At 50.5% G+C, this 21,760-nt stretch overlaps 1 protein-coding gene across 5 annotated transcripts in view; it reads left to right on the forward strand.

Moving 5' to 3' along the window:
- utrn (utrophin) overlaps positions 1-21,760 on the forward strand; it is a 125,430-nt gene that overhangs the window by 41,292 nt on the left and 62,378 nt on the right. For all 5 annotated transcript variants that reach the window (XM_084699246.1, XM_084699249.1, XM_084699248.1 and 2 more), the window contains 11 exons: positions 379-554; positions 1,209-1,344; positions 1,485-1,634; positions 1,822-1,968; positions 2,159-2,260; positions 2,429-2,546; positions 2,816-3,033; positions 3,152-3,269; positions 3,415-3,620; positions 4,204-4,358; positions 4,878-5,067. In XM_084699246.1, coding sequence (XP_084555372.1) covers positions 379-554; positions 1,209-1,344; positions 1,485-1,634; positions 1,822-1,968; positions 2,159-2,260; positions 2,429-2,546; positions 2,816-3,033; positions 3,152-3,269; positions 3,415-3,620; positions 4,204-4,358; positions 4,878-5,067 — 1,716 coding nt within the window. The remainder of the gene's footprint in view (positions 1-378; positions 555-1,208; positions 1,345-1,484; positions 1,635-1,821; positions 1,969-2,158; positions 2,261-2,428; positions 2,547-2,815; positions 3,034-3,151; positions 3,270-3,414; positions 3,621-4,203; positions 4,359-4,877; positions 5,068-21,760) is intronic.

The raw sequence follows: 21,760 nt of genomic DNA on the forward strand, positions 1-21,760 counted from the left end.
CTCCAGCTCGGATCAGACAGACCTCCTGCAGCACAGGGACATTTAGTCTCACACACAGCTGGAAGCTTCCCATCAGAGGAAATGAGCTTTTCTTCTGATGAGCATAAAAAACAGTCCATCTGAGACACAGCCGAGTCCAGCATGAAACAGCTCTCACTGCTCCACACGCGTTATGTGAGATGGACGAGAGAGGGGGGAGGGAAGGAGTCACACAGCACAGGGAACGAGTCTCTGAGAGAGGGAAGGAGGGGCGCGAAAATAGGAAGAAGAAAGCGTGATGCTTTGTGTCTAAGGAGAAAATGGAGGGGTTTGAATGTTGTGTTCTTTGAATGATCTTCCTTGGACTCAATGCATCTCCATGGGTGTGTCTGTCTGCAGGAGCTGGAGGAAGGCCTGGCCAGCCACCAGCCTGTCCTGGCCGGGTTGACCCACACCGGGGAGAGGATCATCGGGCAGCTGTCGCCCCCTGATGGGCCCCTGCTGGAGGACAAGCTGGGGGCCTTGAGCCAGCGATGGAGGGATGTCAACAGACAGGTCATGGACCGGAAGCGCAGGTATGGTAACCACGCCAGCATACAGGAAGTGACAACGCTCGGAAAATGATGGGGGGACTCTATATATCACTCTTTTTTTCCCCCAATTAATTTGAGTTTCGATGATTGATGTAGTGGGTCAGGATCTGTGTGTGAAGAATTCTGGTATTAGAATTCCCAGGGGCTGAATATCTTCCTGCACATTACCTACTGTAAACAAGGCTCTGAAATGGGTTTGCTGTAACTAAATGTGGGTCCTGTTGTGTATTAGACTCTGGTAGGGAGGAACTATCAGCAGGACTGATCACTACACAACTGTAATATAAATGTAAATGTTTGGATTAGCCTTGCACACGGGGGCCTTAGGGAAATACAGATTCTAATCTGTTATGTGTGTGGTTTGTGGGTGTGTGTGTGTGTGTGCGCCTCCCCACCTGTGTGTGTTTTGTGTATCCTTCCGTGTGCTGCTTCTGTGTGTGCATGCGTTTGTGTGTATGTGCCTGTGTGTGTGCAAACTGTCTCTGTGTGTGTGCGCACCTGTGTTTGTGTGTGTCTGTGTGTGAGCTGTCTGTGTGTGTGCGTACCTGTGTTTGTTTGTGTCTGTGTGTGAGCTGTCTGTGTGTGTGTGTGTGTGCGTGCGTATGTGTGTGTATACTTGTGTGTGTGTGTGTGCAGGCTGGCAGGAGGAGACCCGGCTCTGTCAGAGTTGGTGAGGAGGAGTTCAGAGCTGGCTCTGTGGCTGGAGCAGGCCGAGTCTGCCGTCAGCTCGCTACCCAGCCCCCCCTCTGACAAGAACCTCCGCCAGCTTAAGGTAGGAGGACCCGGCCCCCCCTCACGGTGGCCTCACCTGCCTCCCTCTTCACTCTCAATCATCCCAATCTCCTCCTTTCAGACCCGTCTAATCAGAGGGGGTGTCGAACTCCAATGTCAAACGCTCCCCTCTTCCTGTAGGCCTTTGCGGATGAGATGGAGTATCAGGACGAGAGCCTCGGTTGGCTGAACAAGAACGCCCCTCATCTTCTGGCCAATCCCAGCGTGAGCCCCCAGGAGAGAGAGCAGCACGTCAGCAGGCTGAGGGGCATCAACCTGAACTGGAGCAGGGTGAGGGAGACCCGGAGTGACCCACAACCCCTCCTCTCCCCTCTTCCTCTCCCCTCCTTTCCTCTCCCCTCCTCCTCACCCCAACTTGAAGTAAATCCTGACTCATTTTCTTTCTCCATCCCTTTCTCCCCTCCCTGACCTTCTGCTCCCTCCTATTCTCTCTCTCCCCTCCCCGCCCATCCTGTAGGTGACTCGTGGTTTGTCAGAGCAGGTGGTGGAGGTGGAGGGGAGAAGCCACGGTCCGTTCAAGGACAAGATGAACCGTCTGACAGACTGGATCCTGCTCACCCAGAAGAACCTCAGCACCAGGCCCCTCAGCCCGGCCGAGAGCCAGGTACCCCCGCCACACACACACACACTCATGCATACACACCTACACACAGGTCTACACACATACACACACGCATACACACTCATACTGGCACACATGGCCACTCATGGCCACCCAAATGCCTTTTTTGTGCTCCATATACAGGATGGTGCATGTGTGTCACGTCACTCTTATCTGTGTGTGTGTGTTGTAGGCTCTAGAAGCTTCTATGAAGGAGAGGAAGAGAGAGCTGGAGGACCTTCTTAACCATTCCATAGAGCTTCAGAGGAGACAGCAACTACCTGTCCAGGACAAGGTCTGTTCTGACATACACAAACACACACACACACCACATTCATGTGTAACCATTGGGCGGGTCAAAACATGACCACACAAACATGACCACACAAAACATGATCATTAGTTTGCCATAAATGAGTTAACCACATATGCAATGACCTTTGCTCTGCTGCGCTCCCTGTAGGCTAAGGTAGGGCAGCTGGCGTCAGACTGGAAGGCCCTGGAGGGAAGACTGAAGGAGTCAGTGCAGCCACCGGCCGTGTCTCCATGGACGCAACACGTCGTCCAGCAACAGCAACTCGGTAGCAGAATCGACACAAACCCTTTTCCTCTGCCTGCTGTCCTCCATGTCCCCCAGCTGCTGACGCCTGGCCTCTCTTCCCCTCCCTCCCTCCCTCCCTCCCTCCCTCCCTCCCTCCCTCCCTCCCTCCCTCCCTCCCTCCCTCCCTCCCTCCCTCCCTCCCTCCCTCCCTCCCTCCCTCCCTCCCTCCCTCCCTCCCTCCCTCCCTCCCTCCCTCCCTCCCTCCCTCCCTCCCTCCCTCCCTCCCTCCCTCCCTCCCTCCCTCCCCAGTGTGTTCGGTGCCCTCGGCAGTGCAGATGGCCAGTCTGCGGGGCGAGGACCCCCTCCACCAGAGCGCCCACACCCCCGACCTGGTGGCCCCCACGGACCTCAACCACACGGCCACCGAGCTGGCCGATTGGCTGGTCCTGATCACGCAGATGCTCAAGTCCAACATCGTCACCGTGGGCGACACCGAGGAGATACGCACCACCATGGGGCGCCTGCAGGTGTGTGTGTGTGTCGACTGGTGACGTGTGTGTGTGCGCCCATCTGCATATCTTCAGCCTACAAATCTGCTGTTTGGGCATGTTGCTGTGTGCTTAGTGCCTTGTGTGTGTGTGTCAGGTCACAAAGAGTGACCTGGAACAGCGACACCCCCAGCTAGAGGACATCTTCACCCTGGCCCAAAACATCAAGAACAAGACCTCCAACCTAGACGTCCGCACCTCCATCACTGAAAAATGTACCTACACACTCTCCTACACCCTACCTCCCATACCCACTTCCACATCCAACTTCCTGTACACATTCTCCGATGTACGACGTCTTGAACACTCTCTCCTGCATTCTCTCTCTCTCTTTCTCTCTCTGTCTCTCTCTCTCTGCAGTGGAGAAGGTCCGTAGCCAGTGGGACAGCACCCAGCACGGTGTGGAGGCGCGTCTCCAGCAGCTGGACAACATGATTGGCCACAGCAACCAGTGGGAGGAGCAGAGGCAGGAGGTGAAGGCTCTGATTGGTCAGAAGGAGGGCCGTCTCCACAACCTGCTGCAGCTGTCCAGGGATCCGCTGACTAATCAGCTGGCCGAGAACAAGGTGAGGCAGGCCGTAACCTTTAACCTTTGACCCTGCCCTCCATTACCTTCTTTGGGATGGTCACAAAGTGGGATGTTTGATGAGGATTCTAACTGTCTGTATGCTGATGAGTGTGATGCCTGTGTGGTTTGTCAGGGTATTGATGGATGCAGCTTAGTGCTGATCAAACAAGTCTGACGTCGACACCAGGTGATTGAGTCAGCTGTTTCCTGTTTCCTGTGGAGATAACTCCACTTCCTGCCATTGGCTCTGCTTGCAGTACCAAGGCTGGCCACTAGAGGAGGACTGTGCGTCATCCACAGCATTTCAAGCGTGTGCAATGTCTAAAACCTTTTTAATTAAACATTAAATATGAATACAGCAATTAGCAGGCATGGTTAGGGGCTAGACACCTCATATAAACAGGTTGAGAACATGCAGTAGAGGTTATGACATTAGATCAAGAGGATGTCATGAGTTTTGACCTGAGGCACCAATGCCAGGACGTTCACTATGACATAATATGTCATCATAAACACATCCTATGGTGTTGTTTAGTCTGGGCGGTGGCGTGTCATGGCTGTTTGTTTCTTTGTGTTTTCAGGTGTTCCTCCAGGACCTCAGCAGAGGCCAGGCCACCGTGGCCTCCTTTAACGAACTGTCCAATCAGCTGCTGCGGGAGTATTCCACAGACGACACGCGGAGAGTCAAAGAGGTCACGGACAAACACAACGGAGCCTGGAACAGTATCAACAACAGGTGGGACACACACACGGCTACAAACATACACGTGCACACGCATGCATACAAACACACTCATGCGTCGACGCATGCACACATGTACGGTACACAAACACACCTTTATGTCACACAATATGGTAACACATGATGACCCTCCCACACAAGGGACACACTTTTTCTATCCAGCAGTAATCCATCTGCATGGGGAGGTCCTTATAGAACACTATAGATGGGTGGTATCCATAGACAACCGTAGATCAGTGTATTGATAAGGCCTGTGTCGATGGCTAATGATAGAATCACAGGGCGGGTGACCGTTCAGCCAAGCATACTTCCCCTCAATTAGTTCCTGTCCACTATTCCACACACAATACACGCACAAACACACACACACACATAACGGAACTCAAAACAGTGCGAAATTCGATCCAGCGCGTCACCACACACACACTCACACACACGCAGCAGCTCAAGCAGCCAGTGGCGACGAGAGCTGAGCTGAGCGGCGTGTGCGTGTGCGTGCGGGTGCGTCTCCAGGGCGAGCGACCGGCAGGCGCGGCTGGACGGCGAGCTGCGGGCCCTGCAGAGCTCCCTCAGGGAGCTGGAGCTCTTCCTCAAGTGGCTGCAGGAGGCCGAGACCACCCTCAACGTGCTGGCCGACGCCTCCCAGAGGGAGGAGCTGCCGCGGGACTCCGCCCACGTCAAGGAGCTCCGGGCCCAGCTGGAGGTAGGCCCCGCCCACATCCCTTTGTTTTTTTTCGTTCCTGGTCGCGTGGTTTTTAGTTGGGAGGGTGTGGCATCTCAGGGTTGGACCAGCAGGGGTGTGTTTGAAGGCTGGGGGATGCTCCTGTTGTTGGGCTGGGGGTGGCTTGGTGAGATGTGTTGCGTGGAGAGGTAAATAGCATGTCCACTCTCGCGTGTGTGTGTGTCAGGGAGGACAGGTGCTATCCCATTATCCTGCTGTCAGCCTTCATTAGGGTGGGCCTCAGCCAAAGAGCAGAGTCTGAGGTGTGTGTGTGCACTCATGCGAACAATGGCTTCAACAACGTGTGTGTGTGCGTGCTGTTGTGTGTGGAGGGGTGAGGGAGAGGCGTGTTCACACCGTTTTTGGATCCGAGCTGTCAGGTATTGATCTCTTTGTCCTGTGTTGTACAGCCGGTCTGTGCGAGGACAAATCCTCCTCAACCACGTTTTCGGCAACAACAACGCGACGTTGATCCCAGCCATGACGCTCTCTGCCTCAGTAGTCTCTGCCTCAGTAGTCTCTGCCTCAGTAGTCTCTGCCTCAGTAGTCTCTGCCTCAGTAGTCTCTGCCTCAGTAGACTCTGCCTCAGTAGTCTCTGCCTCAGTAGTCTCTGCCTCAGTAGTCTCAGTCACCAGTATATGCTTCGTGCCTCACACACACGCACCCCATCTGCATAATAATATGGGAGAAAAATTCCCTGAATGAGAGGTGCATTGATTATGTATGTGTACGTGTCTAGTTGTGTATTTGTGTTTGTGTGTCCATGAATGTGTGTAAACAGTATACTTGTGAATGTGTTTGTCTAAGCCAGTGTGGGGGTTTATACAAACCTGGTCAGGTCCATCCACCCCAGACATGCCCAGACATGCCCAGTCATGTCCTTCCCTACAGAGCATGCCTACCCGGGCACAGGGGCCAGACGGCTGACCAGCTGACTCACCATTCACCGAGGCAAACACAATAACCCTGGTCTATGTGAGACCTGGTCTCTTATGGGCCTGGTTTATGTGATGGAACCATTCTTAAAGGCCTGGTCTATGTGATGGAACCACTCTTATGGGCCTGGTCTATGTGATGGAACCACTCTTAAGGGCCTGGTCTATGTCCTGATGTCTTCTGTCCATTGTGAAGGGGTGCTGAATAGATATGAACGAGACTGGTTGCTTCCATGTTGGAGTCTGGGCCCAGCGATGGAGTCATAGACAGGCAGGGCCTCCTTTGCTCTTGACAGGTCTGGGTCTGGTACTTAGTCTGGGTTGTGTGGTCTGATCTGCGACTAAGTATTTGAATGATTGATGATGTATAAAAAAAGACCCAAATGCTCTGGAAGGTTCTCTTTCTCTCTTACTGCTATCCCTTAAGGAGACCCCTCTCTGTGGTGGCTTGACTTGTTTACACTGAACCAAACAAAGGCATCCCAATGCCGCCCCGCGGGTGTGATTTTAGAGAGCGCGACGGTGTTCCGGAATCCGAGGCGTGACGTCAGCAGGAGCGTCTAGTGTGGTCGTCCCCTCCATGCCGGCTCTACCTTTTACACAGACGTCGATTCGGCTCTGTGATGACCTCCACTGCCAGCTTAATGTCGGCACATCAACAACCGCCCTTCCATGTTCACCTTGGATACTAGAACTGCAAGGTGGCATAAAGGGGCCACATTCTCGCATTGGACGTGCTCTGTGAAGGAGGCTGCTGTCTTTCTGTCATTCCCTTTGTCCCTTAGTTAGTCTTGGTTCTACCTAAGAGCAATGCACTGCGCTGAAGGGAAGCAGCGATCATGAAAAGAGGAAGAACAATAGACAGACGAGGAAGTCTTCAGTCACTGTTCAGTGTCCGACCGGTTTGGTCCAGAAAGGTGTGGCACGGGCACAGAAGAAATGAGCAGAGCAGAGCACACACACACTTGCTCTCTCACATCCACACACACATTATCATTGACACAGACATCCACACACACACACACACACCCACAAAGTCAGCAATGTAGCAATAAGGCTCTCATACTGAGAAGTGTCAGGTCACTTTGTTTTTATCGGTCTCTCCTCAGGCGCCGTTCCCTGTTCCATTTCCTGCTCCCTAATCAGCCCTCCCCCCCTCCCCCCTCCCCCCTACCAGGAACCAGGGGAGTCTCACTCTTACCTTGATGCTCTCAAACAGGATTTCATAAGAGCTCTTCCTGGAAGCCCTGTATGCTAGCGCTAATGCAAAGCTGAAAGTATTCTCTCTCTCTCTCTCTCTCTCTCTCTCTCTCTCTCTCTCTCTCTCTCTCTCTCTCTCTCTCTGTCTCTCTCTCTCTCTCTCTCTCTCTCTCTCTCTCTCTAATTCCCCTGAGACAGGATCCATACTGTGCGGATTGAGTGAATACATGTATGGCTTCCCCACTTAAGCCCTGGCAAATAAAGCTCTCCACACAGCCCCTGATTATCTCTCCCTCACCCACTCAGTCAGGGAGTGCGTGTGCGTGTGCATGCGCGTGTGTTCAGTGTCTTCCCTCGTCTCGGTGGCTGTTGGCCCTCTGTCAGTGTAAAGTGACAAGGAAGCTGTGTGTGCAGGAATATGTACCTGAATGTAATACTCCTCATGCCACCAACCCTCACTGTTATTTATGGCTTCCACTGGAGGGTGGGTTTGTATTTGTACAGTTGCGCGTGTGTGTGTGTGTGGCTGGGACTGTGTGTGTCAGTGGGAATGCGGGTGTCAGTGTGCTTTTCAGGATATCTCTTGAGTGTTTATATCCTTCAGCCATCCTTGAGTGAGTCAGTGTGTATATGTTAGGAGGAACTAAGATAACAGTCCTCGTGTCATACAGGAGTGTTTTGTCTGTCGCCCCAGGGGGTCCTTAAGGGAAGACTGGTGGTGTACTTCAAGCTGCACCCCGATTGTTTTCACGTCCACAAGTCAAGACTAGGCAAGTGGTATTTTGGAATCACTTAGAAGCTTTTGCAATGGTGATATTTTCACCTGAGCTTAGCGAATATGCTGCACAACGTGGATGCGTTAGCATCGATGCTTTTAACGTTTACCGCCAGGCTGAACAGGGGCAGGGGCAGAAACAATTCTGCTGTCTTACCTTCTCTCCATTTTACTCCTTCACTGCCCTCTTTTTTCTGTCTTTTACTTCTTCTGCTCTCTCGCGCACAGCGGGTTTATTCTTTTACCGTAGTTTTCACCCACACAGACACACACTCTTTCATCTGTCTCTGACCTTGGCTCTCCTTCCTCCCCTCTCTCTCTTTTTTTTTACATCATTTGTATCTCTGTTTTTATTTGTCCTCCCTCTCATATAACTCATTTTCTCTCTCTTTTCTGTCATTGTCCTCTCTCTTTCTCTGTCTATATGTCTCTCTCATTCTCTCTCTATTTCTGGTCTTGGATAAGATTGCATGCTCATCCTCTTTTACAGTATATCTTTGTCAGTGCAAAGTTTCATCTGGGACACACACGTGCTCCATCTCCAGCTCTCTCTGTCTCTTTGTCTCTCTCTCTCTCTCTCTCTCTCTCCTTCCTCCAGTCTTTCTCAATCTCTCCGTCACTGCTCGGTCCTGTTGTTCCGTCTCTACCTCTCACGGAGCAGTTCTCCTCTCCCAGCCCGTCGCTCATCATCCCTCTCTTTCTCTCCCTCGTTCTCTCCGTCTCGTGTGTGCAGGAACGCTTTACACTCAGCTTGTTATTTCCCCCCCTCTCTCTCTCTCTCTCTCTCTCTCACCATCCCCTCCCTCTCTCTCTCTCTTTCACTTTTCTCCGTTGGTCCAGAGCAGCGGGAGCCAGAGTGATCCGCGATTCGAGAGAAGCACATCTCTCTCTTTCTCTCTCTCTCTTTCTCTCTCTGTCTCTCTCTCCTGCCCTCTCTCTCCTCCCTCCCTCAGCCTTAGCCTCCATCCTCCCTCTCTCTGCCACTTTTCATTATTTGTCTCGTCGCGTGTTTCTTCTGCGCTGAGCTTCCTGACTCCAGGAAGGAGGTCAGCGCGACATCTGTTTTCACAGGATTTTCTTTTCGCTCCTCAACTGAGTGTGTGTACATCTGTGAGTGCGTGTGCGTCTGTGATTGAAGGAAAAAGTGAATGCTTCATCTTAAACCTCAGCGAGCCGGTGTGTGGAAGACAGGAACAGGAGTCTGAGAGTGAGCTTGCGTGTGTGTGTGTGTGAAACAAAGCTAGTGACAGAGAGCGGGAGGGCTCTTCTGTGTGTGTGTGTGCGACAGCGCGTGTGCATGGGGGCATGTCTCTTTTAACGTGCGTCTGAGCGAGTCCGCGTCACTCTCAGCTGTGTGTGAAAGTGTGTGTGTGAGTGTGTGTGAGTGAGCGTGGCGGCGGGGGCTATGCGCGGGGCCGGCCGGGGCTAGCATGTGGACGGCGAGCAGGCTGCCGGCTCGTGGCAGTGTGAAGATGATGGCCATGGTACGCACCTCTCTGCAGAAAGTGGTGGTCTTCCTACACAGGCTCCAGAGGATGGCCATCTCCTCCCCCCGCTACCAGAAACTGTGCAAGGTCAGTTGAGAGAGAGAGAGAGACAGACGGAGGTATCCATCCTCTCCTTGGTTTGTTGTGTTGCTCACTGAGTTTACAGAGTGTTTCGTGTCATGTTGTCCAGCCATGCGTTTCGGCGTTGTTTGTCGGTTTAATTGGTTGCACTTTTCACTTGTTTGTTTGATGTCGTCTGGGTGTGCTCTGAATTCTGCTAGCGGTTGTTCGGTGTTCCTCTGGGTTTATAAGTTTGCTTGCTGTTAGTTCCGGCTTGTTTTTCTGATGCTGTGCTTTTCAAAGTTGCATGGGGGGAAAACCATGATGATGTGTACCAGAGCCAAACTTGCTACTGATTTATTTTGTGTTTTACAAGTCAACTTTTTTTTTTGTGGGGGGGGGAGGGGGGGGGGATTTGCATGTTTGTTCAGGGTGTGGGGTTGAGAACTGTTTATTTGTTTTCACCTGCAGTCAGTATCTAACTGTCCCCTAACAGTACAAGGCTGTGGCCCTGTGTCTGCACAGCAAGTCGTCAACTCTGCTGTGCATCCCTGTGTGTGTGTGTGTGTGTGTGTGTGTTTACTTGTTTCCATAGTCTTGCCTCTCCACTGTCAGACGTTTGTACTTCTCTGCAGTGAATGCATAAATAAACTAACAAGGTAGAAGAGTTGGGAGGTATATGTGTGTGTGTTGTGATACCTGTTGGTGTTTGGATATCCGGACAGGTATACAGACCTGAAATGGCTTTCTGCTGGAATATAGTGTTCTAGGATGAGGTTTCTTCAGTGACAGTATGCAGAATGGATGGCAGTCCTTGCTGCTGCCGCTGGTGACACACACACACACACATACAGACCGACCCCCCGCCCCCCCCCCACACACACACACACACACACAGCCCCATCGAGGGCAGAGGGAGGTAATAGATGACCGTGGTGTAGCTCTGTGTGGCTAGAGCCCCCGGGGGATTCGAACGGGCCAGCTCCAATCACAACCCTGCGTATGTCTGCTTGTGTGTGTGTTTGTGTGTGTGAGTGAGAGAGAGAGAGGACTCTGAGTGGGTGGAAAGACCTGTTTCTCATAACCAGTCTGCTGCAGTCATGCTTAAACATACGCGGTGAGACTGTTATGTTATCATAGAGTGGGCCTGGTCATTGTCTCTCTCTCTCTCTCTCTCTCTCTCTCTCTCTCTCTCTCTCTCTCTCTCTCTCTCTCTCTCTCTCTCTCTCTCTCTCTCTCTCTCTCTCTCTCTCTCTCTCTCTCTCTCTCTCTCTCTCTCTCTCTCTCTCTCTCTCTCTCTCTCTCTCTCTCTCTCTCTCTCTCTCTCTCTCTCTCTCTCTCTCTCTCTCTCTGGCTCTCTCTCTGGCTCTCTCTCTGGCTCTCTCTCTGGCTCTCTTTTCTCACTCATTATCGACAGTATCTCTTTTTCTCCCTTTCTTTCTCCCCGGAGAGAGATGGGGAGGAGGGGAGGAATGAGAGGAAGAGCTCTCTCAGCCTTTCAACAGAGAACTCACCATTTAGAACTGTCACTCGCCCTGCGCTCTATTAATTCTCCTAGGTCAGACGGGTCTGCATCATCGCTCGTTTGAGATCCCTGTGCATGTCTTCATCCTTAGTGTTGGTCGCTCCCTACATTGCCTCAGGAGAAAAGACATTGCACTCGTTTTATTCTGTCTTGTTACCTCTACCCCTAACGGAACCGACTTAGCATTCTGCCTTCGACTACCCTCCCTGGGGCGGCATCGGTCATTCGGTACTCGCTTTGTCCTCCCTCGAGAGTTCCCACTCGTTCTCCTGCCACCCTCCGCAGGGAGTCATCCGTCATTCCACACTCGATTACCCTCCCTTGGGCCGTTTCAGTCATTCGGTGCTTGTTGGGTCTCCCCTGGGAAGAATCCGTCATTTGGAGCCCGTTGGACTTCCCCTGGGCGCACTCACTAGCCACCGGACTGTAACATTGCTTGGTCATGATGGATGTGCTCTGGGATCGCTCTCTCGGGTCTGGCTGGGGCTCTGCTAGGCCCTCAGGATCCTCTTCAGAAGATAAGCCTGTCCTCTGAGCTGACCGTGCTGGACCCGGACCTTATCTACATTATGTCCTCGATGGACCAATAACTGGCCATTAACTCTATACATACACAGAGATGATGTGGTCCTTGGCCACTAATCTCCATCCAATCTAACCCCAAGTTGTAGTTGGCAGACAGTGTAGTGTTAATATACTGTAAACAACAGTGGTGTTCAAAGAGACTGTGTCTGGTCAGTTTGTGCTGTGGCCTGTTGAAAGCCTTGATAGCTTTATATTGGATCTGCTCTGTTTGTGTGTGTGTGCAATCACTGGCTTCAATCAAGCTGAAGGGCACCACTGTCTCCAGAGAAGTGTCCTCCTACTCTCATTACACTGGCACGGCATACAGTGTGTGTGTGTGTGTATATGTGTGTGCGCGGTGTAAACCCTTACAAATGCCCTCCTTAGAGTATGTTATAGCAGTATTATAGAGATTGTCTTCTCTCCGTAAATTCCCAGTCCCGCATCTCACTGACTAGCATATTGGCCCTGGGCCCTTCCATCACCCACGCCTCCTCAGCACCACCCCAGCGAGGGTGACTCAGAGCTGGGCACTGTGCTCACCGCTCTGACCTCTCTGCCCTTGGGCTCCACCTGGGCTCTGGTCCATTAACATGTGTGACCGCTAGCGCTCAGGGCCTCAGGTGCGTACACACATTGCTCCCCATGAATTGGTGGCCCGCTGCGCACACACTCATGCACGCATGCACACACACGTACACACACACACACACGTACATAACCACACAAATATGTCTCCCACACACACACTCATTTATTCACACATTATCTCTCTCTCTCTCTCCCGCTATCCCTCTCCACTCAGTTGTTTATTAACCTCAAACACAAAAGCCAGACCCTAAATTGAAGGAGATGGAGAGAATCAACGGGCAAATGACTGCAGGAATAGAGAGAGCTGTTACTCCAGCGCAAGTTTCAGTGTCTCAAGTGATTGTGTTTGATTATGTGATAGCTGTGCTAGCTATTAGACTGCACTTTGTATTTGATTACGTGATAGCTGTGATAGCTATTAGACTGAACTTTTCTTTGGAGTATATCCCTGTATATCAAGTGCTCTCCAACTGTAGTAATCATGAGGCTGTCGTTTTTAATGTGGTAAACATCTCCCATAATGCCCGCCCTCGCTGCCATCTTTTTGTTTGATCTCGTTTTTCTCGTTCTTTCCTTGGCAAAGTAATCATAGCGTAAATGAGGTCTGAACAATGTAGGTTTCTTCTCAGTCTTTCTTTCTTTCTTTCTTTCTTCATTCTCTCTCTCTCTCTCTCTCTCTCTCTCTCTCTCTCTCTCTCTCTCTCTCTCTCTCTCTCTCTCTCTCTCTCTCTCTCTCTCTCTACCTCTGTCTTTCTCTGCTCTCTTAAAAAAAAAAAACTCTCATCCTATAATCCTCCTCAGTCTCTCCTCATCTGTCCGCTTCTCTCCCTCCCTCTTTCAACCTCCCCCCACCCCGAGTCCGTCCATCTCTCCATCCAGTAATCCCTAAACATGAACGTGTGTGTGTTGTGTTGCTCCATTTGTGGCTCTTAGCCGAGGCTGATGATAATGTCTGTGTTTACGAGATTGTCTCTATATACTGGAAAGAAGCATGTGCACACACGCACACACACACCACTGTTACCTGTCTATAGTGTATATTTATGGACCCCACAAACACACACTCAGCTGTTTGCCGATGCCAGGCTAGTGTGTCAAGGGGTGGATGACGGGGGGAGGAGGGGTGGGGGGGAGGGGGGCAAGATTGAAGCCCAGGCCTCCTCCAGGCCTCATGCAGCTCCACTTTGCCGCCAGCAGCCCTTACTGCACTGTGACCAGCAGGATCCACGACTCCCCTTCCTTCCTTCCTTCCTTCCTTCCTTCCTTCCTTCCTTCCTTCCTTCCTTCCTTCCTTCCTTCCTTCCTTCCTTCCTTCCTTCCTTCCTTCCTTCCTTCCTTCCTTCCTTCCTTCCTTCCTCTCCCCTCCCCTGCACTCCGCTCCTCTTCCCCTCTCTCCTGTCCTCACCTGAAGCATACTACCACAAGTTCAAAAATAACAAACACGTATAAAAAAGAAAGTGAGGGCATCCTTACCTGTGCCCTCTGTTTCTGTCTGCTGATGCCCCTGGGGTCAGTCTTGTTGTCTGACCCCAGGTGTAGGTGGTTGTACAATGGTGGATCATCATCTAACCTCAGTGTTGCTGACAAATGCCCCATGGTCAAATCACAGAGATTACACAGAGACAGACCATATACATACACCACACACACACGAATACATGAGCACATACACACATCTCATGGCCCACCAGACTGCCAGATCAATACCTGAGCCAGACCGATGAGTTTGAGAAGACAGATGCATTAGTTACTGTACTCAATTACCCAACATCCTCCACCCTTTCTCTCTTGTCTCCTTCATTACTTACCTTTCTATCTCTCAGTTCCATCCTCAGCTGGAAGCTTCCCTTCCTCGCTGTTGTAGTTCCATTCTTCCCTTTTCTTTCCATCCCTCACTTCAATGTTGTCTCCCCAATCTCCCTGCTCCTGGATCTCCTCTTCTCCATATCCCCTCCCTCCCCCATCTCCTTTAGCTGATAGTCCTACGGTAAGTGAACACATGTTCCCCTACTCTCTTCATTCTCCTCTTCAATCATTCATTCACATTCATCTTTCTCTCTCTCTCTCTCTCTCTGCCCCTCTCTCTCTATGCCTGTCTCTCACACTCCCTCCTGACTTACTCCTAAAGATTTTCCAGATGCGTGTTTGTGCGCGTGTTGGAGACAGATAGAGAGGGAAAATGACAGGATTTTATGCATGAGGAGTACGGGCCTTAATGGTTAACGAAACGTTGTTTTTGACATGCCAACTTCACATCACAAAGGGTCAAGTCCTTGGTGAGGACATTAGCATAGATCTCCCTCATTATCTTTTTGTTTAAAACTGTGTGTGTGTGTGTGTGTGTGAAAACATCCATGAAAAAAAATCCATCCGTATCCTTCCGTCAGTATCTGTGACATGTATCCCAGGATGCAACTCTAATGAGGGAGAACGAGAAGAGAAACAGAGAAGAGAAAGAGAGAGTTTGAACCCACAGAGTCTCATTGTCCCTTCAATGAGACCAGTGACACGAGACCAGCATACACCCACATACACACAGACACATACACACACACACACACACACACACATCATATGTCAAAGCTTGGGGGGATGTCTGGACGGACAGAAAGAAAAGGAGTGAGTGATTCAGAGGAAGAAAGAGAAAGGCAGAGAAACATATTATAACATGAGCAAATGGAAGCTGGGGTGAGACAGACTGACTGACAGTGGAGGTAATCACAGTGGGGAGAGTGAGGGGCTGTTTTGAGAGAGGCAGATTAAAGTGTAATCAGACTATAAATAGACTGTAATCTGCAGGAGGGCGCTGCATGGCCAGCCTAGAACACAGACATACACACACACACACTCACTTCATCCCTCACACAGGACACAAGACAACATCTGGAGACATACAGATGAGGGCGTTTCCAGATGTGTGTGTGTGCACGTGTGTGTTTGTGAGGTGTGTGTTTTTTTGCATTCTACTGTGCATTTACTATGGGGACCAGACATCAAAGAGCATTCAAAGGAGCAGTGAGTCATTAGGGAGAGGAAACAAAACAGATCTACTACTCTGAGTGTGTGTGTGCTTGTGTGTATGTTCATGACAACCAAACACATTTTACAATTGCCATGCAAATGTGACAAGAAGTCAACTCGCTGTACCCCAGGGGGCAATACATAGATGAGAGAGCGAGAGAGAGAGAGAGGATGGGGGAGGATGGGGTTGGGGGGGTGGGGAGGGGGTGCCGGGGCTCACTGACAACAACAATCTTGACTGAGGGAGGGAGAACAGCAGTGTGGAATAAAAGAGTGAGTGATGGAGGGGTGGAGACGAGCATTCCAAGAAGGGGGGGGGGGGGCGGTCGGGGGGCAGTAGAATGAAGGATTGGAAGAAAGGGCATAGATGAAGGAGGGGGGGAAGGATCGAGCCTGCTAGCCTAGCTGCTTTTCCATCTTTGAGCAGTAAGGCTCACTCAGGCTCACACACACAGACAGAACCTTTGACTAGCTGTGGTCCCGCTATGTTGTGTGTGGTAGTTTTGGCTGGTCTGCATCTGGCCCAGCTAAATATCACTGGGATTAATGCCCCTGGCTTAATTAAAAAGCAATTACCTTTGGTCGCCGTGGGCGACGCACAGGGATGAGCTGAGAGCTAATCTGGTCGTTAGTGTGGCGGAACCCCGATGGACACACACACGCTCCCACACACACACACACACACACACACACACGGGCACACTCACATTTGTGAAGCATTACGAGGAGATTAGAACAATGCTGTCTAATTAATGATGTGGGTGGGGGGTGAGGAGGTGCTTCCTAGCTTCCCAACACAGTGTGGAGGTGTGGAGGTGTGTGTGTGTGTGTGTGTGTGGGGGGGGGGTCTTATAATTGTGGTCTCATAATTGTTTCGGTTAAAGGCTGGAATAATTTACTCATAAACAGATTACCATTGAGTCAGACACCTTGGAGAGCACACTAATACGCAGACACACAAACACACACCAGTCAAATACCCCAAAACCTTTCCATAGGTTATCACTTGTAATGCCATCGCTAAGCTGTTTATTCCAGCGTCCTATTAGATGAAGTTAAGGACAGTAATGAGATCACCAGTCAGAGCTTGTCAGAATGCTGCCCTTGGACACACCCACCCTGCCAGAGCTGCAGGGCGACACACAGGGTGGCAGGGCGCATGGAGGGGACGTGTGTGTGTGTGTGTGTGTGTGTGTGGTCTCTCTGCATCAGTATGACAGACGAGACCAAGGGCGGATCTGAGAGAGTTGAAGTGTTTGTTTTTGAGAGAGGGTGCGTACGTGTGCGCTTGTGTGAGTGTGTAGTGAACTATCTGGATTAATGGAGACTCGAAGGCTCTAAGATGGATGCCCTCTTCGGAGAAGTTAGCACCATTAATTACCACTAACAGCACTCTCTGTCCACACACACACACACACACACACACACAGAGACTCAGACTGTGTCAGGTGACCTGTTCCCATGTCTGTGCTTTGTCCCCTGTCCACCCGGCTATTTATAACTCCCTTAAGCCTACGCCCTGGCAGACAGCACCATGGAGACTATATGATTGACAGGGCAATCGACAAACAAGCTTGATCCATCTGACTCCCCCCTCTACACCCCCCCCCCCCGCCCCTTCCTCACTCCAACCTTCTCATTGACAGCACTTCCCACTGTCTGTCTGCATCACCTTGGCTCCCAGACACTGTGTGTTGGCCTGTTTGTGTGTATGTATGTGTGTGTGTGTGTGTGCGTGTGTGTCAGTTAACTCAATCCAGAGTGCGCTATGGTCTCACAAATCTCTCAGGGTCAGTGTCTCCTCTCACACAGTGACATTGGAGTCACATGGTAGAGGTGCAAGGACTGTTGCACCATCATCCTTATACAGACACACACGCACACACACACATAGGCATGCATACAAACTTGCCATTCTCCTTACAATTCCCTGTCCCTGCAGTATTAGTTTGATATTCTTTAATTTCTTGTCTTTCCATGTTCCCATCTCTTTATCAATTTCTTTCTTTCTTTCTTTCTTTTTTTTCTTTCTTTCTTTTGACGCTTCAGTCTATTCTCGAAGATACATCAGTACCCCGGAGAGTAGTTGTAGAAATATTCTCTCTCTTTCTCTTTCTCTCCCTCTCCTTTTTTTAAACACACTCACACATTTTACCCCAAACCTTCTCCCCTAGCTCCACTTAAGAGCCTTTCCAGACACTGTCAAAGGTGAAAAATGGTTGTTTGCTATTTTTAGGGAGGGCTGGCTGACTCTTTCTCTCCATTTCTTTCTCTCTGACTCTCTCTCTCTCACACACACACACACACACACATATACACACACACACACACACACACTAACACATATACACACACACACTTTTCAGGGCCAAAGACAGGGACCAAGTCAGGAACCAACAGCAACAGTGTGAGTGTGTGATATGTGTGTATACTTACTACAAACCCCTACCCCATGCCCAAGGTAATGGAAGCGGGACTTAAAGCTAGCTCCCCTGTTTGCCATCTTCAAGGGGCTAGGTGTCTATAATGAAAGGTTCTGTTAAGGGCATCCTGTTACTGCTCTAGTTGGTCTCGATGGTGTTTCTCTTTAGGATTGTCTCAAAGATGGCTTCTTCTTGATGGTGATCCTCTCTTGCCTGTGAGCTGATGACCTGTTTTGACAGAACGGGAAAGAAAAAAGACAAAGGGATGAGAAATGTCAGCCGTCAGTTCCTGGGTGAGTGCCTGGAGTGTGGACTCTCTGGCCTGGTTGCCAAGGAGGGTTTGTGTTGCAGTATCTCCCTCGTACCATGTATGTCTCTCTCTCCACAAGCCTGCCAGCCGAGAAGAGACCTCAGGACTCGGCTGTCCTTTCTTTCTCTCTCTCTCTCTCTCTCTGTCTCTCTCTCTCTCTCTCTCTCTCTCTCTCTCTCTCTCTCTCTCTCTCTCTCTCTCTCTCTCTCTCTCTCTCTCTCTCTCTCTCTCTCTCTCTCTCTCTCTCTTTCTCTCTTCCTCCACCGCCTCCTCAGCCCCCTTTTCCTCCTCCTCTTGCTCTTCCCCTGTCTTCTATCCCTCCTCCTGCTCGCTCCGTCCCTCCAGGCCATTGTCACAGTGTCCCTCGCCGCTGACAGAGCGCAGCCATGAAGGTGGGATGGAAAGAAAGTGAAATGTACATCGGTGGTTCGGAGGCATTTAGGGAGTGCAAGCCAATAGAGCGATAGTCTCTACAATTAGTGCAAGGGCAGACACCAGGAAGAATATAGAGTTTGCTCCACCTCACAGAGGTTCAATTAATTTCAATCAAGCCAGCTGCCACACATTTCTCACAAGAGATATCGCTAATTTAGTTCTCCTAATAACTGATTTCAAGGGGCGTTGCAACTTGGAGTGATGTTTTACATTTATGAGGATTTTCGAAGCCAGCTCACTGATGATATACTGTACGCAGTATATCATCTGGTTTTTTTTATACAGACTTTTCGACATCAGATGACAGGATGAACTTTCCATGCTCTCTCCTGCTCACCTCCTAGCTTCTCCAGACCCTCTGCCCCCAGCTGGCATCACTAAACGCAACACGTGATGTGGAGAAAGTTTGAAATGAGGAGGGTTTTTTTTCCTCTCGACACCGCTGCATGCAGGACTGGATGAACTCTCTGACCTAGGGAAAGTTGACCTTTGACCCCACGGCCATGACCATGATGCTACGATGAAGGAGCAGGCGCACGGGTGGAAGGCCTCTCCGCTTCCATGAATTTAATGAGTGTGGAATCACCGCGAGGCCTTGGCTGAATATAACATAGCCCTCTGCTGCTGACGTCCTTGTCATCACATGACATTATTGATCTCGTCCGTGAGACCCGGGAGTTGAGACACAAAGCCTCGCTAAGGTTCTCCCTCCGGGGTTTCTCCCCTTTTCCTCTCCACTCTATTGTGTTGTGTTGCACTGCATTGTATTCTGACGTATCACCTGGCCTTTGCATTGCCTTGTATTGTATTAGTGTTGAATTATTGGGTTCATAATCCTGTCTATTGGCAATGGTGGGTGTTTTACTATGAGGATGACTTGGTTTTGTGATTGGACAGGTCCTATTGCTCATACTTCCTGGGAGTTCATCTGCAGTTTGGAATTGCTTTGGAAAGTACGCCGCGTAGAGACCCGGAGGGAGAAACAAATAGCCTGTGTGATAGAGAGATAGCCCAGGGACATCTCTGTGATGTAGTCCAATATCATTTGATTTTCTTGTTCTTTCTTCCTTGTCTAGCAGGTCATCTTTGAGGAGTCTCTCTTACCTTTCTCTTTCCCTCTCTTTCTACCTCTTTCTTTTCATCCCTCTCTCTCTCTCTCTCTCTCTCTCTCTCTCTCTCTCTCTCTCTCTTTCTCTTTCTCTTTCTCTTTCTCTCTCTCTCTCTCTCTCTCTCTCTCTCTCTCTCTCTCTCTCTCTCTTTCTCTCTCTCTATCTCTCTCTCTCTCTCTCTCTCTCTCTCTCTCTCTCTCTCTCTCTCTCTCTCTCTCTCTCTCTCTCTCTCCCTCTTTCTCTCTTTCTCTCTGAGCTGGCTTTTATGAGGGCTGTGTTTATGCTACCCTGACATTTAAATGGCTTGCTCTCTCATAATCATGTAGATGGAAGCAGCCATACTTTGCACTTTTGACAAAAAAGATATGATTTTCTGAAGGTAATTGCATAATTGCCTTTTTGAAGTATGTGCTTTTTAGTTTGTTTTGTGACAATCCTATTTTTATCCCCTATTTACTACCGTCTTTACTGCATTTGTTGATGTCAATAGTGTTCCCTTTTAGTACGGTAACAGTAGTGGTGTGTGGTTTTGTCACTCGCTCCCTGTTAAACCTCTATCATATTATACTCGACAGGGCCACCGTCCTTACTCCAGAACTTTCCCTCTCTCTCACTCTTCATCTCCCTGCATGGTCTCGTCCTTCTCCTTTGTTCAAGCTTTTATTCCTCACATCATGCCATAGTACTCAACCACATTGGCGCTTATTTCAGCTTTGTCGTCTTGTGATGTTGAAAGTTGAGGCGGACATCTTTCGATTCCTTCTTCTCTAGCTGAAGGCCTATTCCCTTTTAAATAATAGTTATTTGTTTAAATGAAGGGATGAAATATAAGGGGGGGGGGGGGAAACGATGAAGGGAAGTAGGAAAGACGATAAATGCACCGCTGTGCAGCCAGAACTGGACCAAGTTAAATGAATTCACATAAATTCGGTGCACCCCTTATCTTACTCAATGAAAGAAACATCACATTTGAAAATGTTTGAACAGTCGTCTTCCAGAAACCCTCTGGTGTTTCCGCTGTCTTATGCAACTCTTCAGATGTCGCGACGTGTGCTGGGCACATGCCCCCTCCCTCCCCCGTGCCCAGCACCAGGGCGGGGAGCCCACTGACCCTCTCCTACACGGCAGGGAGACAGCAGGCCGGCCTCGCTGTGCTCCCTCTCAGCTCTGACACGCACACACCAGCTGGGTCCTGTGGGACAGACTGAGGGGGGGGGATAGAGGGCTGGAGGGATTTGGGAGTTGGAGGGACGGAGGGAGAGAGGGATGAAGAGATACACAACGCCCCACTTGTCCCTTCTTCGCTCTCCATCGCTCCCTTTTTCACCCCTTCCTCTCTCTGCGTTGCGCGATGGAGTCAGTTCCGAGCGCGGCTCACACAATGCAGCCAGTTCAACTTGCTTCTTCTCCTGTGTATGGGCCTGCGTGTGTGTGTGTGCGCGCGCGAAGGAATATGCGTCCACTGTATGTGTTCTCGTGATTCACTCACTCACCTCGCGATCGGAAAAAAAAAACGGGATGGGCAACCTTGGACTGTCGTCACTGTTTAGTACCGACAAGGATAAATCAGCTTGGAAAGGGGAGTGATGGAGGGAGGATACATCCTCATTGGAGACGCCTAGCCCTGTGTGGGGTGACAGCTGAGGCTGGTTGGGTTGTGATATAGGTAGAGGATGGCTTAAGACCAGGCGAGTGCTCGGTCACACTCTGTCATACTCTGTCGCCCTGTCACAGCCCCCGCTGTCTGGGCGAGAGTGGACCCGCACAGAGACACGATGGTTCCATCACATCCATCAGCCACACGGCAGGGAAGGAGGGAGGGAGCCGGTTAAGGTGGGTGCGGGATAAAGAGGCGGATTTCTCCACTCTTTCACAGTGGAGAAAGCAGGAAATAGACAGAGACGCTGAAGGACTGAATTGTTGACGCTGAATTGTTGTGCGATGTGCCTTTACCTGTGTTGTTTTCAACTTCACACAGACAGCACGACGACCACTGTTGTCAATTGATGTCAGCCTGTTCTCCTGGTAGAGTGATAATGAGGCTGTTTGTGCTCGTCCCTGCCTCGTGGGCGGTGGCATAGTTGTTCACATGCTAAGCGCTAACCCTCTGGGATGTCCGAGCAGGCCTAGTCGACTCTTATCTCTGGGAAAGCCTGGAGCTTTCAGACAGCCTGCGCTGTGTGTCAGGAGAGGAGATGAGGAGAGCAGGAGCCCTGCCCCATACTGAGTTCAATTACAGA

This window comes from Hypomesus nipponensis, chromosome 6, assembly GCF_054491055.1.
Source record: "Hypomesus nipponensis isolate SF chromosome 6, ASM5449105v1, whole genome shotgun sequence".
Classification (NCBI taxonomy): Eukaryota; Metazoa; Chordata; class Actinopteri; order Osmeriformes; family Osmeridae; genus Hypomesus; species Hypomesus nipponensis.